Source organism: Simochromis diagramma, unplaced genomic scaffold (assembly GCF_900408965.1).
Source record: "Simochromis diagramma unplaced genomic scaffold, fSimDia1.1 OVJJ01000361.1, whole genome shotgun sequence".
Lineage (NCBI taxonomy): Eukaryota > Metazoa > Chordata > Actinopteri > Cichliformes > Cichlidae > Simochromis > Simochromis diagramma.
In genome coordinates this window covers 8,382,069-8,399,195 of record NW_024386860.1, presented here as the reverse complement: position 1 = coordinate 8,399,195, position 17,127 = coordinate 8,382,069, and the positions used below count along the sequence as shown (strand labels likewise).

Sequence of the window (17,127 nt, the reverse complement as noted above, 5' to 3'; positions counted from 1 at the left end):
TTATTATTATTATTATTTTTTTAAAAGAACATCTCAAACTAATTGCTTCAAGTAGAGTGTTATACACCATTTACTTCTGGCCTTTTCATCTATTACATGCAGCTTCACCTCACTATTTATATTTAAATGAAATGCTTAAATGCTTCAAGTCTTACACGAAAATGTTTGTTCTAGTATCCGGTTTTATTTAAATAAAAGTTGGATTTTAGGGAGATAAATGCCTCACCCTGCCTATAAAATACATTACAGATAAATTTACAGTAAGTGTAAACTCACTACTAGAACAGATGCTTAGGTTGCAATATAAGGATGTTACACTGGTTACAGAAGTAGTGGTCAATCACAACAACAAAGGTGGTATAAGAATATTATGCGTATTATAGTGATTGGCCACTTCCCATGTTTGGGCTCGTCCATCACGCAACATGCAGTGTATCCCTGGGGACTGTAATTGTGAATCACGTGGACGTGACCGAGTGTTTGGGGGTTTTGTTGGGTGGGAAATGGTCATTTGTATTGACCAACAGAGCTGGCCACTGCAGGAGCGCTAAAAGGCGTCCAAAGAAAGGGGAGAGACGGCAGCAGTGGACACTGAGATTAAACCATAGCTCCCGAACATGGCAGAAGGTATGCTGGCAGGTTTTAGGGAGTTATCTCTGGGAACGGTTAGAGCGCTTTCTGGTGGGGCAGGAATTCGATGTATTGTCTAAGATGTTTTTTTTTTTTTGTTTAGCGAACGGGGGGTCGGGGTCTTCACAGAAAAAAAAATTTCTCCCGGTGACCCCCCACCCCTCATTGTTTAAGGGGGATAGGTTGCCAGCCCCCTTTTGTTTACCTCCCTCTCACGCTTTCCCTCTCGCCGCGCAGCTTCTGCGTTTCACAGCATTTTGCATGAAAGTGGCAATCTGCGAGGATTACCCAGTTTGAAGGCTTGTACACTGGATACTGTAGCTTGGGTGCTGATTTTGACTCAAGGCAGAACTGAAGACATGGGTTCCGTTTCTAAGAAGCAGCTCCGAGGTTGGGTAACTTGAGCTACATTTTGAGAAGTTTTTGCAAGTTAATTGAGTCGTTGTACCTGTGGACTGTGTGCTCGATTGCAGCGGAACGTTTTAACGCATTGTTCACACACTTGAACGTTAAAATGTGCAGTCCGTGTGTCTATTAGTGCTTTGCATTGTCTTTAAAAATTTTTGCATCTTACGGGAAGGGAGAATATTTTTGTTTCCTTTTTGCGCTAATGCACCAGTTCGTTGTGCATTCGCTGAAAAAGTCGCATGTTTATTCCCCTTAAAAAGTTGGCTATAATTTATTTCAAATTTTGCGAGAAATACAGCCTAATCTTGTTCATTGTATTGATTCGTATTGATTATTGATTGGGTAGCCTAGCCTAAAGGAAATTTTGTATTTCCGTTTTTTAAAACCTTTCAATTTCAAAAAAAATCTTTTGCGTTTTTAAGCATCGTCACCTTCGCAGGTTTGAAGCTTTTCTGTAGTAATTGCTAAATTGTTTCATCGTAGGAGTGTGTAAAACCGAGGAGGATGAAGGACCGAGTCCCGAGGAGAATTCAGAGTCTTTCCACGGGGTCGGTGTGTGTAAATGGTTCAACGTCCGCATGGGTTTCGGGTTCCTGTCCATGACCAGCCGGGAGGGAGAGCCGCTGGACGAGCCGGTGGATGTGTTCGTCCATCAGGTATGATCTGCTTTTGCTCCGACGTGGTGTTTGTTTATTATGTGAAACGCAGCACTGGTGGTGGCGGTGTGTGGACCAGCTCCTTTGCATCCCAATAAAGATATCTAAAATGTAAAGGTAAAAATATGTTTTCCATCTAAGCAAGTAAAATCTCTCCACACCAGGAGATCAGAGATCAATCTTATCTTCTTCCAGTCTTCAGTTTCTGTGCTTTTAGACCTAGTCCCAGCAGCAAAGGATTGTGGGCACAAGTTAAAACATTACAACAAACAAAAACTTAAAGAAAGCGAGGTTAATCAGAAATCCAGTCCTTCAACAGGGAGGGCACTGAAAGACATTTAAAGATAAAAATTGCTACAACGCCGGAAACGTCTAACTGTTAAATTGATGCTTTTGCTGCGCGGTGGGTGTTTCTCCTTTAGGGGAACACGTGTGCAGCCAGAGGGGAGCAGCGGGCCTCCCTCGTGGTTTTCAGGACGCTGACACAATGTGATGGAGAGATGAATGTGCGGTTTTTGTTGTTCATTGAAGCCAGCGCACTTTTAACAGGCTTACATCCATAAGCCTCCTGAGCTGCATGAAAACTGAGCCATTAAGGAGGAGGAAACGTTTAATTGATCTCCATCTGGAGACGTGAACAATCAGTGTGCATTGTTTTTGTGTGTGGGTGTTTGTTTAGATTTTTTAACCATTTATTTTCCACCTGCGAACAGAATTCTTTAACACATCATTTGAGCAACCTATTAGGGTGGTATCTAAAAAGGGTTACTGATCCTGATCACTGCTTTTCAGATTAAACACGTTTTAAACAGTCAAACTTGAGTTGGCTGAATACAACACAGTCACCTCACACACTTTTCCCCCCACCTGGTGCTGCTGTTCCTACTTTTAGTTTTAAAGTAGAGCTTGAAGGCTCATTCCAACACCTTTATTCACCTTAAAGTTAAGTGTTTGAGTTTTTGTTTGTGTGTGGGTGTGGGGAGGTCCCTTCTCCTCCTTTTTCATCTCAGTGAGCGTCTCCATTTCTATCTGATAAGATAAAGGTTTCGCATGTGAATGAGAGGCATTCTCACTAGCTGCCCATTCACCTCAAAGTTCTCACCATAAAGTGATTAAAGGCTCTTTGCCGTCTGCTCAACCCCCTCTGTGTGTGTGGCAGAGGTACACTAGATCTGTAAGTCAGTGTAACACACCAATTTAACGAACACCCTGGTAAATTTCTTTGTTCTCAAAGCATCATGGGAAGATGTGTTCCTACATTGTAACACTTAGTTTTGATCTGCTTTTTGCATCATTTAGACTTATGCTAAGATTAAATAATGCATAATGAATAAATGCAAATACATAATATACACAGCTATAACACAGGTCTGCCATCCACATTTCATTATAATAAGTTTGCATGTCCTCTCAAGCAGGTCTTGCTCGTTTCTGTCTTCCTGTTGCCTGCTGATGATGATGCATATAGAAACATTTAATTGTTCTGTGGAACAGCTCTGATATGTTTTTTGACTATACACAGGAAGCTGGTATTTGATTACTCATATTGCAAACCAAAAACATCAGTTCAGTTGGCAGAAATGTAGATTAGTGCTCCAGCAGTTGCAGGGACTCAAATGAAATTAGAACCAGCGCAGGTGCCATCATTATAGATTCATACAAACAGTCATATGCTACTTAAAAACATTAAAATCACTGTTCAGAGTTATTGAACTGAATGCTTTTTACAAATGGCCACATGTTTGTCTTTTAGTTTGAGCTTCCATTTGACCATTACAATAATATCACTGGTGTCATTTTAGCCAGTTATTTCTCTTACTGTCTTTTAGAAAACCTGGACACATCAGTGATTAATGTACAGGGGTTATTGCAAAAGAAAAGGCCTCAGTCCTAAAATTAGTGGCCGCGTGTCAAGGAAAATTAACTCCCAGGGTCCTCTGGCCTTTGTGCAGGTGAACAATGGGGCCATGCATTCGAATGAAGCACCCTGTGGCCGTGACCGAGCCCCTGTTTGTCTCAGCGGTAGTCCCTTTATTGTCCCTCACTGCTCTGATGTCTTTCTCTGACTCAGTTGGCTTCCAGTCATCTTCTGTTTACAGGTCCTTCACTTTTAAATGGCCCCCATCCTGATTCTGTACCTGCATGTGAGACTAACCTGGTGTGTTGAGGGTCCGTTACTGGGGTAAGGAAGGTCACACGTTGAAGAGGAAATGATTAACAGTAAGCAGCACAGAGAGGCCTGATGGGACCGGGGCTCTATGGACGTCCACGCAATGCCACTCAATTGTCATGGCTCACCAATCATGTTTCCTCGCTGCTCAGGACGTTGCAGCAGATGCTCAGCTGTGACTCAGTGTTGGAGGATTAGAACACATCACTTTTGTTTGTTTTGTTTCTCACTGATGGGGGTGTTGCTAGTTGGCTCACTTGGACCCCCGCCTGTGTTTGTAACGATTTAAACCTCAGTTTTAACCACTGGTGTGTCCTAATTGTTGTTTAATATAAATCTGCGTTTTGGAGATTAACTACTTGTCTCCTTTTAAATTATAACCTGTCGTGGAATATGATTCCCTGTGGTTTGGGCAAAGAAAGAATGCAGATGATGGTCGCACGTAATAGATGGATGATAACTCACTCCAAAAAAAAAAATAAATAAAAGAAAATGGGATTAATGCCTATCAAAACAACCCCGTAATTAATGGATCGGTTTTCCTTTGCCAGCAGTCTGCGGTATGAGTGACTATTTAATCATATAGTCGCACTACGGGAATTTTAGAGAGGGGTTTCCCATGTTGTGTTAGCCAGTCTATGGGATTTATCCTCAAAACTGCACCACACCTTCCCCTTTCCTTCATCTCTTTCCTTTCTTTGGGAGTCCAAAATGTTTCTATAAGGACACTAGTATCCAGAAGATGATCCTATTCAAATGTCACTTCAGGTGAAGGCAGTATCAGTTAAAATACAGTGGATAAAATGACTGATTAAGCCAAGAACTTGTAAGATCAAAATCATCATTATATCCAAGTACCGATATGAAAGAGAGCTATCAATCATTTTTGCATTCCCGAAACTTTTATCTTCCACCTCTTTCTGCTAAGCAACTATTCATGGAATGTCACCCTGACCCCCAACCTCACAGAGAAGCTTCTCCCCACCCCCAACTCGAACACCAACCCCTGCATCCTGCAGTTTAGGGTTAGTGGTGGTGGTCAGTGTGTTAGAAGAGCTTTGTGATGTGGGTGGGAAGAGGGATCAGGGTGGGGGCAGCAGTGTGGAATTTCTTTTAAAGGGGGGGATGGGTTGAAGGTTATCCCCACCAGGTTTACCACTCAGACAACACCAAATAGACAATGCAGCGTTAGGGAAACAGTGCTTTGAATTGCAAATCGGTGTGTGCATACTGCTGAGTAGAGTGGGAACAGCAAGCTTTGGTGCTTGTTTGCTCATCATCGGGTGAGGCCTGGCGATCACCTTAAAATACTAAATGCCTGATAAGCGCAGTTGGCCTCTGATGATATCACACAGTGAGGAATGAGTGGGGGTTGATCTCAAGGGTCAAAGTCTCCACAAGCTCAACGTGGAGGTGATTTGGTGTGATATTAGGAGTTGTAAAACATCCAATTATCACTCTATATATCATACAAGATATCTACATTTGATGGAGAAGAAAACAAATCGTTTATCAATCAGCACTCTCCCCATGTTGTAAATGATTGAATACGCTTGAATGGCCAGAAAACTCAAATTCATGAAACAGTTACGCTCATGATGGAAAATCTCCCTATGTTCCCTTTTCAGAGTAAGTTGCACATGGAAGGCTTCCGCAGCCTGAAGGAGGGCGAGGCGGTCGAGTTTACCTTCAAAAAGTCATCCAAAGGTCTGGAGTCACAGAGAGTGACCGGACCAGGTGGCATCCACTGCGTGGGCAGTGAACGGAGACCCAAAGGCAAGAAGGTCCAAAAGCGGCGTTCAAAGGGGGACAGGTACGCATGGATGAACTGGGACACAACAAGAGAAATATCTTTAATTTCTTAGATGTCTTTCAGTTCCATCTTCAATTATTTGAAGCATCTTGGTGTCAGATTAAAAAATAAAATTAGTGAAATACTTCTATGGTACACTATATGCAAACTGTACTAATAACAGCAGAAAAAACATCACTAACCCAATATAAAATAGCTCTAAAGCTAATTAAAATTAGCAGTAAAACTTCAACACTCATAAACTTTACACAGTAACACAGGAATCAAATATTTCAGTTTTACTTTTTACTTCTTTAACAACACCAAAAAATAAATTAATTAATTTAAAAAAAAATCCTGCACTTTTTTGTTGAGTTTGAAGTAGATACACAATGATGTTGTAGTTTCTCCCTATTTTGCTTCCTCTCCCTTGACCCCAACCCCCACATCTAGCCCTAGTAAGGGTCACATCAGCAGGCTTGACGTGTGACCTGGATCAATAACTGTTTAAATCTGCTGGCCCCTGGTGAATTCAAACCGACCCACTCTCCAGCTCCTCCAAAACCTCCTCTACCAACCTCATTTGATAAAAGCGTTGACTTCAAAATAACTTTAAACTCCTGTTTTAAAAATCAAGGTGCTAGTTTGATGTTATCAAAATAAAAACATGTCGATTTTTTTTAAAGGCGTTTCTAAAAGAAATTTAAAAAGTGATAAATTTAATATGTCAGTACTAATGATTAATATGTTATAAAAGGAGAAAACATCAGCTTCTGTTCAGAAGGGGAAAAAAATTCTCATGAAGATCAAAAGGCAAAGGCAACAATACCCCTCCCAGCAGAAGAAAAAAGAACTAAGGGGGCCTTGATACTCGGGATAGTCTTTGAATATTCATTTAATGCAGGGTTAGAGGTGTATCAACTTTACCCCCTCTGTCAGTTGTGATTACAGCCAGAGAGTAGTGAGTGTGAAAACAGATCATTACTGCCTCAAAGAGTCCTGGGAGGGCTGCTGTGTTCAATACCTCTCCCTAGACTGTGCTGATCCAAAGATATCATTCCCCTTCAGTGTATTTCATTATGCAACACTGGATTGGGTTTCATGGATGTATGCGTGTGAATAATTGATCATATTTATTACCTATGTGGAGATAATTATATCAATTTTCGCTTCACCGGGGTAAAACACGGCACCTTTTTGAGGGTGTGTGTACATATACATCTATATATTTATATGACTGAAACAAGGGGAAAAAGCCCTCCTGTCCATTTAATTGATAACAGATGTAAGAGCCCTGCCAAGGGGGTGAAGGGTCACTGTTGTCATGGCAACGGTGTATGAGTAAAAGCAAGAGAGCTGGGGGGCTGGGATGGGATTGGGGAGGGGTTGGGGGTCAGAGTTCAGAGGTCATTACTGCAGCTTTTTTAGACAAAGGGACCACTTCCCCTTCCTTCCACTTGCCTTCTGATGGATGCTGATGTAGGGAGCTTCTGTGATGTGATGGTATAGACCTTGACACCACCCCCAACGACCACAGCTACAAAGCCACACTGACCCTTTGGCAGCCGCCCTTATCCAACCTTATCTGGTGCTACAAAGGTAGCAGAGGGTCCACAGAGCCACATACTGACCGCCCCACGCCCACAACCCATCTGTCTTCTGCCCCTGTACGCGTGGCCATGCTATAGATTACAAACGGTGGACGGTGGGCACCTTATGGGCCTACCTTTGATACAAAAGCATCTCAAGCGGTTCACAAAACTTAAAGATCTATGGTAACAAGGTCCGCATAAAAATACCAGGTTCGCCACCCAATTTATGTCTTCTAAAAACCCTCCTAATCAAAACAGACGCTACTGAAATTTAATGGTATTTTTGGTCAAATAGAAAACTTTTAAAAACATTTACTTCTACTGTTTCCCTAAAGACTTAAAGTATGACCAAATGCAAACTCATTCATTTTAGGTGACATGTTGCCATCTAGTGGTAACTTAAAAGCTTTAAGTTGAGGGCTTTATGTTGTAACTTGCTGCAGCTTGAAAACCTCAACATGCAAAAATGTCTCTTAGTTGTCACATTAGTTACTACTTTTTGGTTGGTATAGAGTTTGATATCAAGCTGGAACATTATCTGACCTTAAAATGTTGTTTTCAGATGTTTAATCACAAGCAGAGTATTATTGTATCACAACATTGTGATAACCTCCACATAATAGGTTGCTTCATCTCTTCTGGATATGGAAGCTATATCCAAATACAGAGATATACTTGTGTTTCCTGCTTGTTTTCTTGAGACCACTGCAGGTTCAATAGACGTCTTTCTATTCTTTCAGATGCTACAACTGTGGAGGCTTAGACCACCATGCCAAAGAGTGTAAGTTACCTCCCCAGCCAAAGAAGTGCCACTTCTGCCAAAGCATTGACCACATGGTTGCCAGCTGCCCAATCAAAGCACAACAGTCTTCACCGGGTTCTCAGGGAAAACTGTTCTCCTCCAAAGGAGACGAGGAGGAGCACAGCCAGCAGGCACCACCTACCGAGACCTCTGATTAAACACAGGATCCGACTCTGGGGAAGCACAGAGGCCAATCAAACTGCTTTGATGGAGTGGAGGGAGACTCAATCCCCTTCCACCTGTTGAAGCTGCTTTTGGAACTACCTCAGGTTAAAAATACTCATGAAGAATGTTGCTGAAGTCTTTTTTTTTTTTATTTGGTTTTTATTTGGTGTAACACTCAGGAATACTGCTGTACTATTGCACTCAGGACGCTTGCTTAATGTATGAATCACTGGTATTGGGGATTGGAGATTGTAGTGAGCAATGCTATGTAATGGATGATCTTCAGGAGTTTACGTAGATTTCTGTTATATAATAATGTGCCTCTGCTGTGGGCATTATACCTCTTCTTCTTTGAGTAATACTCAGTGTGTTTAGTATAGCTACACTTTTGCTGCCTTACCATTTTGTTTCCTTCCTGACTGTTACACCTCACTATCCGACAGGGCGTAGATGTAACAGTTAGTACATCTGTAATGAATGTTAGAGTTTGCATATCATATGGGGATGGGGGAGGGGTTTGTGAAATAACACGGGGGGGGGGTTAAGGGTATATTAGCAATGTATTGGCAGCTGCCAATATTGCAATTGACCATCCAGTTTTCCTGGGGCCAAATGAATGTTAGACCAGAGGTGCTTTCCAGCTTTTGGTCAGGTTTGTTTTTTTAAATTTGTTTTTTTTTTTTTTTTCATTTCATTTTTTGTTCATCCAGTATTTGGCTGGCTATCTAAAAGTACATGGTTTACCTCACTGGTCCATGTTTGGTCTGCTAGTAAATCTATCATCCTAAAAGCCGATGACAAACCAACTATTCTCAGAATACAGCTTCAGAGATTGTGATTTGAACTGGGGTTAAGTCAAATCCTCTTTGCACTACAGTATTTACACCACACCGCCATACTTCCTTAAAGAGTAACTCAACAGTTCCCTGACTTTACTGACCTCTAGCGGATTGACTTGTCACTTCACACGTCGATGGATAGGTTTACCAAACACTTTGTGAAATCAGTCTCTGGTGAGCATACATCAGACCACATCCAAGCCAGGCTCTCAGCCTCTCATATAGTCTCAGAATGGGAGGAGTTTGTGGGGTTATCTTGAGTTGAGGTTGGCGATTATGTCAGGGCTGTAACACATTAAAACAGCTTATGAAAGTGAAAGCAAACTCTGGGTAGAGTGTTAGAGAAGTGAAGTTAACAGATCTCTGTAGTCTGTTTACCATATATGCTTGAGGCTGAGAGCTCGGTCTAGTGTGCCAACCATAGCCTAGTGTGTCTTTCTGAAAAACCGGTATAGGGTTAAGAAAGAGGTTGGGGGACTATTTTTTACAAACCCCGCCCATCTTCTGACAGGAAACTTTCTTTGGGCACACACACTACACCCTACCAGCTGTCATGTGTTGCACTACCTTGGGATAAAACATAGCAATCAAAATATTGACCCAAAGGGGGCAGCAAAAAAAAAAGTTTCTCTTCATTTTAAGTTGTTTTCATGGGAGTTTGAACCATTGTCAACTTTCCATGTGAAGTATCTTCTAACTGCAGTGGCTGCTGTGTATAAGAGCGCTGTTTTATAATCACCTCAATTTGGATTTGAAAGAATTTAAACCAATGCGACACAAACCCCGTTACATCTACGTCACTTCTGGTAAGATATTTGATCTGGACTTAAGTTAGTAAAGGGTCTGGCTAGCTCTCCTCTTGCTTGAGTAAAACTGAGGCAGAATCAGACAGTGGGAAGCCTGGTGTTTTTGTTTATATCCACTAGTAGGTAGTTATTTAAGACATTACCTCCCTATAACCCTTAGTAGGGTAGTAGTTCAGGAACACCAAGCCTGCACGGAGGAGCATGTAGGTCTAGCTAGCTAATCAGCATTTTACTCCCGTTTTACAGGAGAAGCTGACTGAGTCTTTTACACCCAATTAATATATATGTAAAATTATTCTAAAACTTTTTTTAAAACTATCATACTTATTTATTTTCATCCAAAAGTGCTGCAGCTTCTCCTTCCGCTCCGATTGAAGCCTCGCAGAACTGAATGTTCTAGTAGACAGCAGAAAATTGGCAAATATCATTAAAAGCTACATATGACTTGAGAATACATTGGGGTAATACATTTTTAACATCAAGGTACTCATAATACTTTGTACATATGTGCTTGATAATTCATTGTAATGTAATTTAATATGGATGCAATGCAACAGAAATATTACAACCAAAAACAAACAATATACAGTGCATACTGTACAGGTACACAATATAGGAACCGATGTTAAATGTGAGGGGTTTTTTTTTCCTCTTGTATGATTTTCTTGTGAGGGTTTTGTTTTTTTCTTTGGTGCACAATTAACCTTTTCAGAGGAGAAGCCCGTTGTTGTTAATGGCAAAACCAATGCAATATTACTCTGCACTAATCGTAAAATGCATTAATATTTGTTCTATTCAGTTTAATCACTTTTGAATATATGTTTCCTATTTTATATATATTTTGAATTTTCACAAACTACACACAGTTGGTTGCTGGTTGGGGAAAAAAAGATACCTCCGCTCTTTAGGCTCATCTCAGGAATTACCAATCTGAAATCTCAGGGAATGCTTCAGATTGATTGGAAGGAGTCATGGGGTGTTAGTTCAAGAAAAAGCAGGGATTAAATGCTCATTCGCATGATGTGAGGTGTGTGACGAGGAAGCCAAAGTGAATGTCTTGGTGCAACAGTTTCAGTTTTTTACTATAATACAGTTTTGATTATGAAAACAATGACTACATGATGATGATGTGAAATGATTGTTGCTTTTTGACTCTTTCATATGTCCATGCACCCAGTGTGATGATGTTCTTTATATTTTTTCCTCTTTCAAATAACTTGCCAATGATATACGATATGAAGAAGATGTTCCACTATTATTGTATTTTTTTTCCTCTATAATCGTTGTAGATGGGTATATAGTAGAATATTGTAAAGGGGCTGGGGTTAGTAGTGTATAATCCGGTGTTGTCTCATCTCAACACATCGATCTTTGGTGTTTCAGACTATCAATGCTCATGACAAAAAGAATGTGTGTCACGGATTGCTTCATACTCTGCTGTTAGTCTTCAAAGTTTGACGGTTGCTAAATTGTTTTGATAAACATTTTTTTAAAAGGATGGAAAAGGTGGCGTGCTGAGAGTTTATTTTTCTGCACACTTTGATTTTTGAATTTGCCACAACTGCAGCGCCAGTATGTCATCAAAGTGTCGCACTGTAATCACTCACACTCTAACTGGTTTACAGGAATTTCAACACTGACCAGTAAGGGTAACTGAAAGTATTTGTTTTCAAAATATCACTTGGAAACTAAGGAAGGTCATTTCAGACTTCTGATTGTAACAAACCTCTTTGGCCCCTCAGTGGTGTGCTGTTGTGATTTTATTGTCAGGTGTTGGGTTAGATAGGCTTTAAAATCCAAGGACCCATGAGACTGTGTGCTCAGAGTAACTTTTGAAGCTCATCAAGGCATCCTGTAATACAGTAGTGTTAACTTGTGCTTTTAATGGTACATCTTACTTGTGACCGTCAGCCATTTAATTTGTGGTGCTGTATTTTATCAGGTAATGGCTACAGCTACTTTTAGAAAGTGATGAATGTATCAGTGTTTGTTTCCATAGAACTACACTTAACTTGATCTCAGGCAATTTAATGGCAAGTCTGTCAACGATGAGCAGCATGTAGGATTTTCAAAGTATTACTGTGATTATGTTTTATACATTATATGTAAAGATCTGCTCCGTTTCCTAATAAATATGTTAATATTCATGATTTTTTTAATGCCTTCTTACTCCAGTCACCCAGTCACAAGACTTATCACACTCACTAAAGTATTAGCAAAACTTCTAAAGGTTTTCCAATACATGAAAGAGTTTTCCATTGACAGAATTAAATTAGCTGGTACTTAAATATCACCTTTCTACTCAGTAGAGTGCTTAAAGTGCTTTCTACTACAAGTCTTATTCTCACATTTATTCAGTTTTATCTATGCCTAGGTGTTTGCTCAGATTCACACACACTTGCCTGATGAAGATGCTTCAGCACTGGAGGAATCCACAATATTCTGATTGGTAAATGGTCAATCAATCAATCAATCAATCAAAATTTATTTATATAGCACATTTTTAAGACCGAAGTACACCAAAGTGCTTTCCAGTAAAATCGCAGTACAAATAAAATCACAATAAAATATAAATTACAAATATATAAAATATAAGATAATTACATAATCTAAATACAGAGCCAGATGTAAATTACCCTAATTCGCCTTAAATGCCAGATCAAACAAATACGTTTTTAAACGTGATTTAAAAGACTGAATGGAATCTGACGCGCGAATATGAAGAGGGAGAGTATTCCATAGCCTGGGTGCAGCAACGGCAAAGGCACGATCTCTCCTCTGGTCTTCAGCCGAGACCTAGGTTGCACCAAGAGCAGTTGGCCCGATGATCTTAGTGCTCTCTGAGGGCTGTACAGACAGAGGAGATCAGCTAAGTAGTCAGGTGCCATATTGTTTAGAATTTTATAAGTAAACAATAGAATTTTAAAATCAATTCGATATTTGATAGGAAGCCAGTGTAAATTTTTCAGAACAGGGGTGATAGAGTCAAACTTTCTAGTGCCGGTCAAGAGACGTGCTGCGGCATTCTGGACCAGCTGCAGACGCTGCAGAAGAGAAGATTGTCCACAGATTCCCATTGGTAGTGGGGTAAAAAAGCACATACTAGAAGATGCAATGCTGAATCCTGAAGCAACCTTGAGCATTCGTTAATTGCACCTTGGAATACAAGAACTTCAGAACTACCTTAATTCTTTGTGGCACTGATTCAACAAGGTGGTGAAAACATTCCTCAGATATTTTACTGACATCACAATGACATCATAGCACCACAGAGATATTGCACATCCATGACTCAACCTTTCCATTCAACCACATCCCAAAAGTGCTTTATGGAACTGAAACCTTGTGAGTGTGGAGGCCAAGTGGAGGAAAGCAGTCTGAGATGATTTGAGCTTTATCACATTGTGCATTATCTTGCCTGAGGCAGCAATCAGAAGATGGGTGGATGTTCCTAAGGGAAAAGAGAGTCAAACTCAGTACAAGCAAAGTGTACCTAATAGAGAGCCCAGTAAATATATTTAAGTAGGCTAAGAAATTCTGTGGAACTTGAGCACGTTACATCGCAGTATTGTAGTAACCCACCCATGTCTTGTGATGTTCTTAAGTATGACTCAGTAAAGGAAAATAAAAAAGAGAAAACTGAGTAATCCGTTACAATAATCTATTTTCGACATTTCCCTTCCCTGAAGTGAAATACTGAAAAAAAAAAACCCAACCAGTTCCTCATATTTATTTCATCCAAAAAAGGACCTTCTGACGGTGTGTAGAAACGCGGAGTTCATCTCTCATCCAGCAGGGGGCAGCTCTGTGTTTACATTTTCAATGACACAACCTGACGACTACAGTCCAATATGGCCGTAGTATGAAGAGTGCCAGCTCAAGTCTGGCTTTAAACTACAAATATTATTAAATAGTCGGGTTGTTTTAATACTTTACAGCTTTGTCCCGAGTAGAAATGTGGGTGCCACTCCACGCAGTCTGTCTAAGAAGCCAGAGAGTTTGCAGACGAAGCGTCGCTGCGGCTGTTTCACAGTGTTTCAGGCACAGAGACGCTAGCGTTTCCCACTTCAGCCATTCAGCCGGACTCTCCGCACAAACATGCAAGGCACTTGTGTACAGAACCCACGGAGACCCTTCCCGAGTCGTTCAGTAAGAATATCTGGCTAAACAATAAGTGTGCGTATGTTTCTGTGACTGTGGGAGTGAAACGGTTACGGTTAAAATGTGACTAGCCTCGCTCAGGACATGCTCCCACAGTTCCGGTGTAAAGCTCAGGTGTTTTGTCTTATAAAAGATATACAACCTATTATTGTAAACCTCAATCTCACCTTTGTGAGCCCTCGACTCCTCTTCTTCTTTTTTGAAATTTGTGGCGGGAAGCAAACAACGAGTCGCTGCGTTACCGCCGCTCACCGGTATGGAGTGACAAAAACAGGAGGAAAACATTTATGTCTCTATGTAAAGATGTTAAACGTGGCTCGATAGCAATGCATTCCTGATTTCACTTCTAGAATATCTAGAGCCTCATTTCCCCTTTTCTTCTCCTGAGGATTTGTAGTCATCTGTCTTCCCTGTCTTTCTAACACTTTTGACTTGGCAGAAAAATGTAGGACCCTTGGGTCTCACAGTCTTTAAGAAGTCTATCTTCCTGTGCAGTGCCTGTTCACTCCTATCTCCAAGCTTTATGATCCAGCTGTCTATTTTTTATGATCTATAAGTGGCTCTGTGTGGTGTGCTTATTGTTTATTTCTTTTTCATGGTGTGTTTGTTTCTATATTGATGCAAGCACATACATTTCCTCCCAAGCATGTAGGGCTTTTAGTCTATCTGTATTTATAAAGCCTGCCACCTAACATAAGACAACATGTCATGCAACCTTACATGAATAGTGACTGATTGTGCAAAATGTATTTTTGGCAGGTTGGAGGGTGTAGAGCTTCCTTCCTTAGGTGCAAAGGATGTCTTGGTTAAAGTGCTGGCTGCCCCAATCAACCCATCAGACATAAATATGATTCAAGGTACTTGTAAGCAGGTAGTAACAGTCATTCATCAGGGCAGTTTAATGTGTGGCATCATGATCAGGTCATAATCTGATGGGGTTTTTTCAGGTACTTATGCTATCCTGCCGGATCTCCCAGCTGTTGGTGGCAATGAAGGTGTGGCCCAGGTCGTAGAGGTGGGCAGCCAGGTGAAGTCCCTCAAGACAGGAGACTGGGTGATCCCAAAAGATGCTGGTTTAGGTAAGGACTCCACAGTTCTCAAAATTAAATCTTCAGAGTGCCACTTTAGCTCCCAGCTGAAGGTGGACCTCCGCCTCTGAGCCTTTAACTAATCACAATCTCTGGCCCCCACTGCATGCTAAAATCTATCTCTGGTAAACACGGAGCTCTAAGTGGTGGGACAGCACCTTGCATGGTGTGTGAATTGGAAAATAAAAAAACATTTTATAGTGCTTTGTAGACTGTTTCCTTCCTGTGATCAGGCACATGGAGGACACAGGCAGTGCTACCTGAGGAAGATGTTATCTCTGTACCAAATGACATTCCCCTGGTGTCTGCTGCCACACTCGGGGTGAATCCCTGCACCGCTTTCAGGATGCTCTCCGACTTTGAAGACCTCAAGCCAGGTAACTAATCCACTCACAGTGGATTATTTCCTTCTCACCAAATTTCAAATCTTGGATTATTCATAGCGGTGTAGAGGTACTATATTCCCACAGCTTAAATTATTTTTGCTTTTACAGCAAGACAGACGAACCAATTTTAGAAGTAAAAAATAAATAAGATTAGAGGGTGCATTATTCCATTCTAAGTATTTGTGGCCAGCATGTAACCATTTGTCCAATCATTTCTGATGTCCTTTTAGGTGATTCTGTGATCCAGAACGCTGCCAACAGCGGAGTTGGACAGGCTGTCATACAGATTGCTGCTGCAAGGGGAATAAACACTATTAATGTTATAAGAGACAGGTGAACTCAATTCTTTCATATTAATGCTTTTTTAAAAATAGCGATTTTCCTTTTTGAAGACTAGGGCAAATTTCTTGAACCCTATGGGGATTTCCCATCTTTGTAATAAAATTCTTCAATGTGCCTTCACTTTCAGGCCAGAGTTCACAGAGCTCAGTGATAAGCTGAAGGCTATTGGAGCTAGTCATGTAATCAAAGAAGAGGCCTTGAGGAAGCATGAGATTAAAGAACTCTTTAAGGTCTGTAGAGATATGATCTTGTAGTTTGTCCCTGCTGGTGAATGAATGTATCCAATTTATGAATATATTTTATAGACTTGTCCGAAGCCCAAACTAGCATTAAATGGAGTTGGAGGCAAGAGTGCAACAGAACTTCTCCGTCATCTACAGTGAGCATACTTAATAATCTCTATTAGTATTATACAATGTAGTTGCACTGTAGAGAGCAAGGAAAACCCCAACTCTTTGTATTTGCCAGATTTCTTCCATTTATTTCAGAATCGGAGGGTCAATGGTGACGTATGGGGGAATGTCCAAACAGCCAGTCACTGTTCCTGTGGTAAGAGGAAAACTGCATTTGCCGTTTTCACACAGTTTCACACTAGACAGAAGAGGTGCATGCGTCATAAGTGTGAGGGTGGTACTGACACTTTTCGACCTCTTAGATGCAGCTAAGAGGTTCCCAAAATCATGAACAGTAATTTTAAAGTTCCCTTTCACAAATGTGAAGTATTGTATGTTGATGTATTTTTTTGCTGTTGTTGCTGCTCTTTCTAGAGTGCTCTTATTTTCAAAGATGTGAAGGTTCGAGGGTTTTGGGTAACACAGTGGAAGAGAGATCACTCTCATGGTAAGTAGGCATGGAGTTTCAGATTGTTTGAAATTAATCTAAAAAAGATCAACATTTCCCTGGGATATTGTTTTTCCTAGATGGAAGGGCATTTAGAGCCATGCTGGATGAACTGTGCTCCCTCATCAAGCAGGGAAAGCTGACAGCTCCCGCCTGCACTGAGGTGGGTCTGCAGCAGTATCACGCAGCTCTGGATGCTGCTATGCAGCCTTTCATATCAACTAAACAGGTTTTGGTCATGTGAACTAGCTGAGTGTGTCAACTAACCACCGGATGCTTGAGAACACTGCATGCATATTTGGGTGAAACCAGAGAACTGTGACATTCTTGCTGATATGTCAAACAAATCCACATTCTCAATAAAAGTGTATTCACATGAGGCTCAAAGTCCAGCGTCCGTCATGTTCTGTAGTGACACTTTACAGCGTTTACAGGCAGCTATCAAAAGAT

At 40.9% G+C, this 17,127-nt stretch overlaps 2 protein-coding genes across 3 annotated transcripts; both read left to right on the top strand.

The window, feature by feature from the left end:
• The first annotated feature begins 617 nt into the window (after window positions 1–617).
• lin28aa (lin-28 homolog Aa) lies at window positions 618–8,658 on the top strand. The gene is made up of 4 exons (XM_040031038.1): window positions 618–627; window positions 1,504–1,694; window positions 5,493–5,677; window positions 7,989–8,658. The coding sequence occupies exons 1-4, from the start codon at window positions 618–620 to the stop codon at window positions 8,206–8,208; spliced, it is 606 nt and encodes a 201-aa protein (XP_039886972.1). The 3' UTR covers window positions 8,209–8,658.
• A 1,044-nt stretch (window positions 8,659–9,702) lies between these two features.
• Window positions 9,703–17,058, top strand: mecr (mitochondrial trans-2-enoyl-CoA reductase). 2 transcript variants are annotated; one of them, XM_040030333.1, is made up of 10 exons: window positions 9,703–9,860; window positions 14,781–14,878; window positions 14,969–15,100; window positions 15,343–15,486; window positions 15,726–15,828; window positions 15,965–16,067; window positions 16,143–16,216; window positions 16,326–16,386; window positions 16,605–16,677; window positions 16,758–17,058. In XM_040030333.1, the coding sequence occupies exons 2-10, from the start codon at window positions 14,869–14,871 to the stop codon at window positions 16,919–16,921; spliced, it is 864 nt and encodes a 287-aa protein (XP_039886267.1). In that variant the 5' UTR covers window positions 9,703–9,860; window positions 14,781–14,868; the 3' UTR covers window positions 16,922–17,058. The 2 variants fall into 2 exon arrangements, with proteins under 2 accessions (XP_039886267.1, XP_039886266.1); XM_040030332.1 differs by lacking the exon at window positions 9,703–9,860 and adding an exon at window positions 13,680–14,009.
• The last annotated feature ends 69 nt before the right edge of the window (window positions 17,059–17,127 follow it).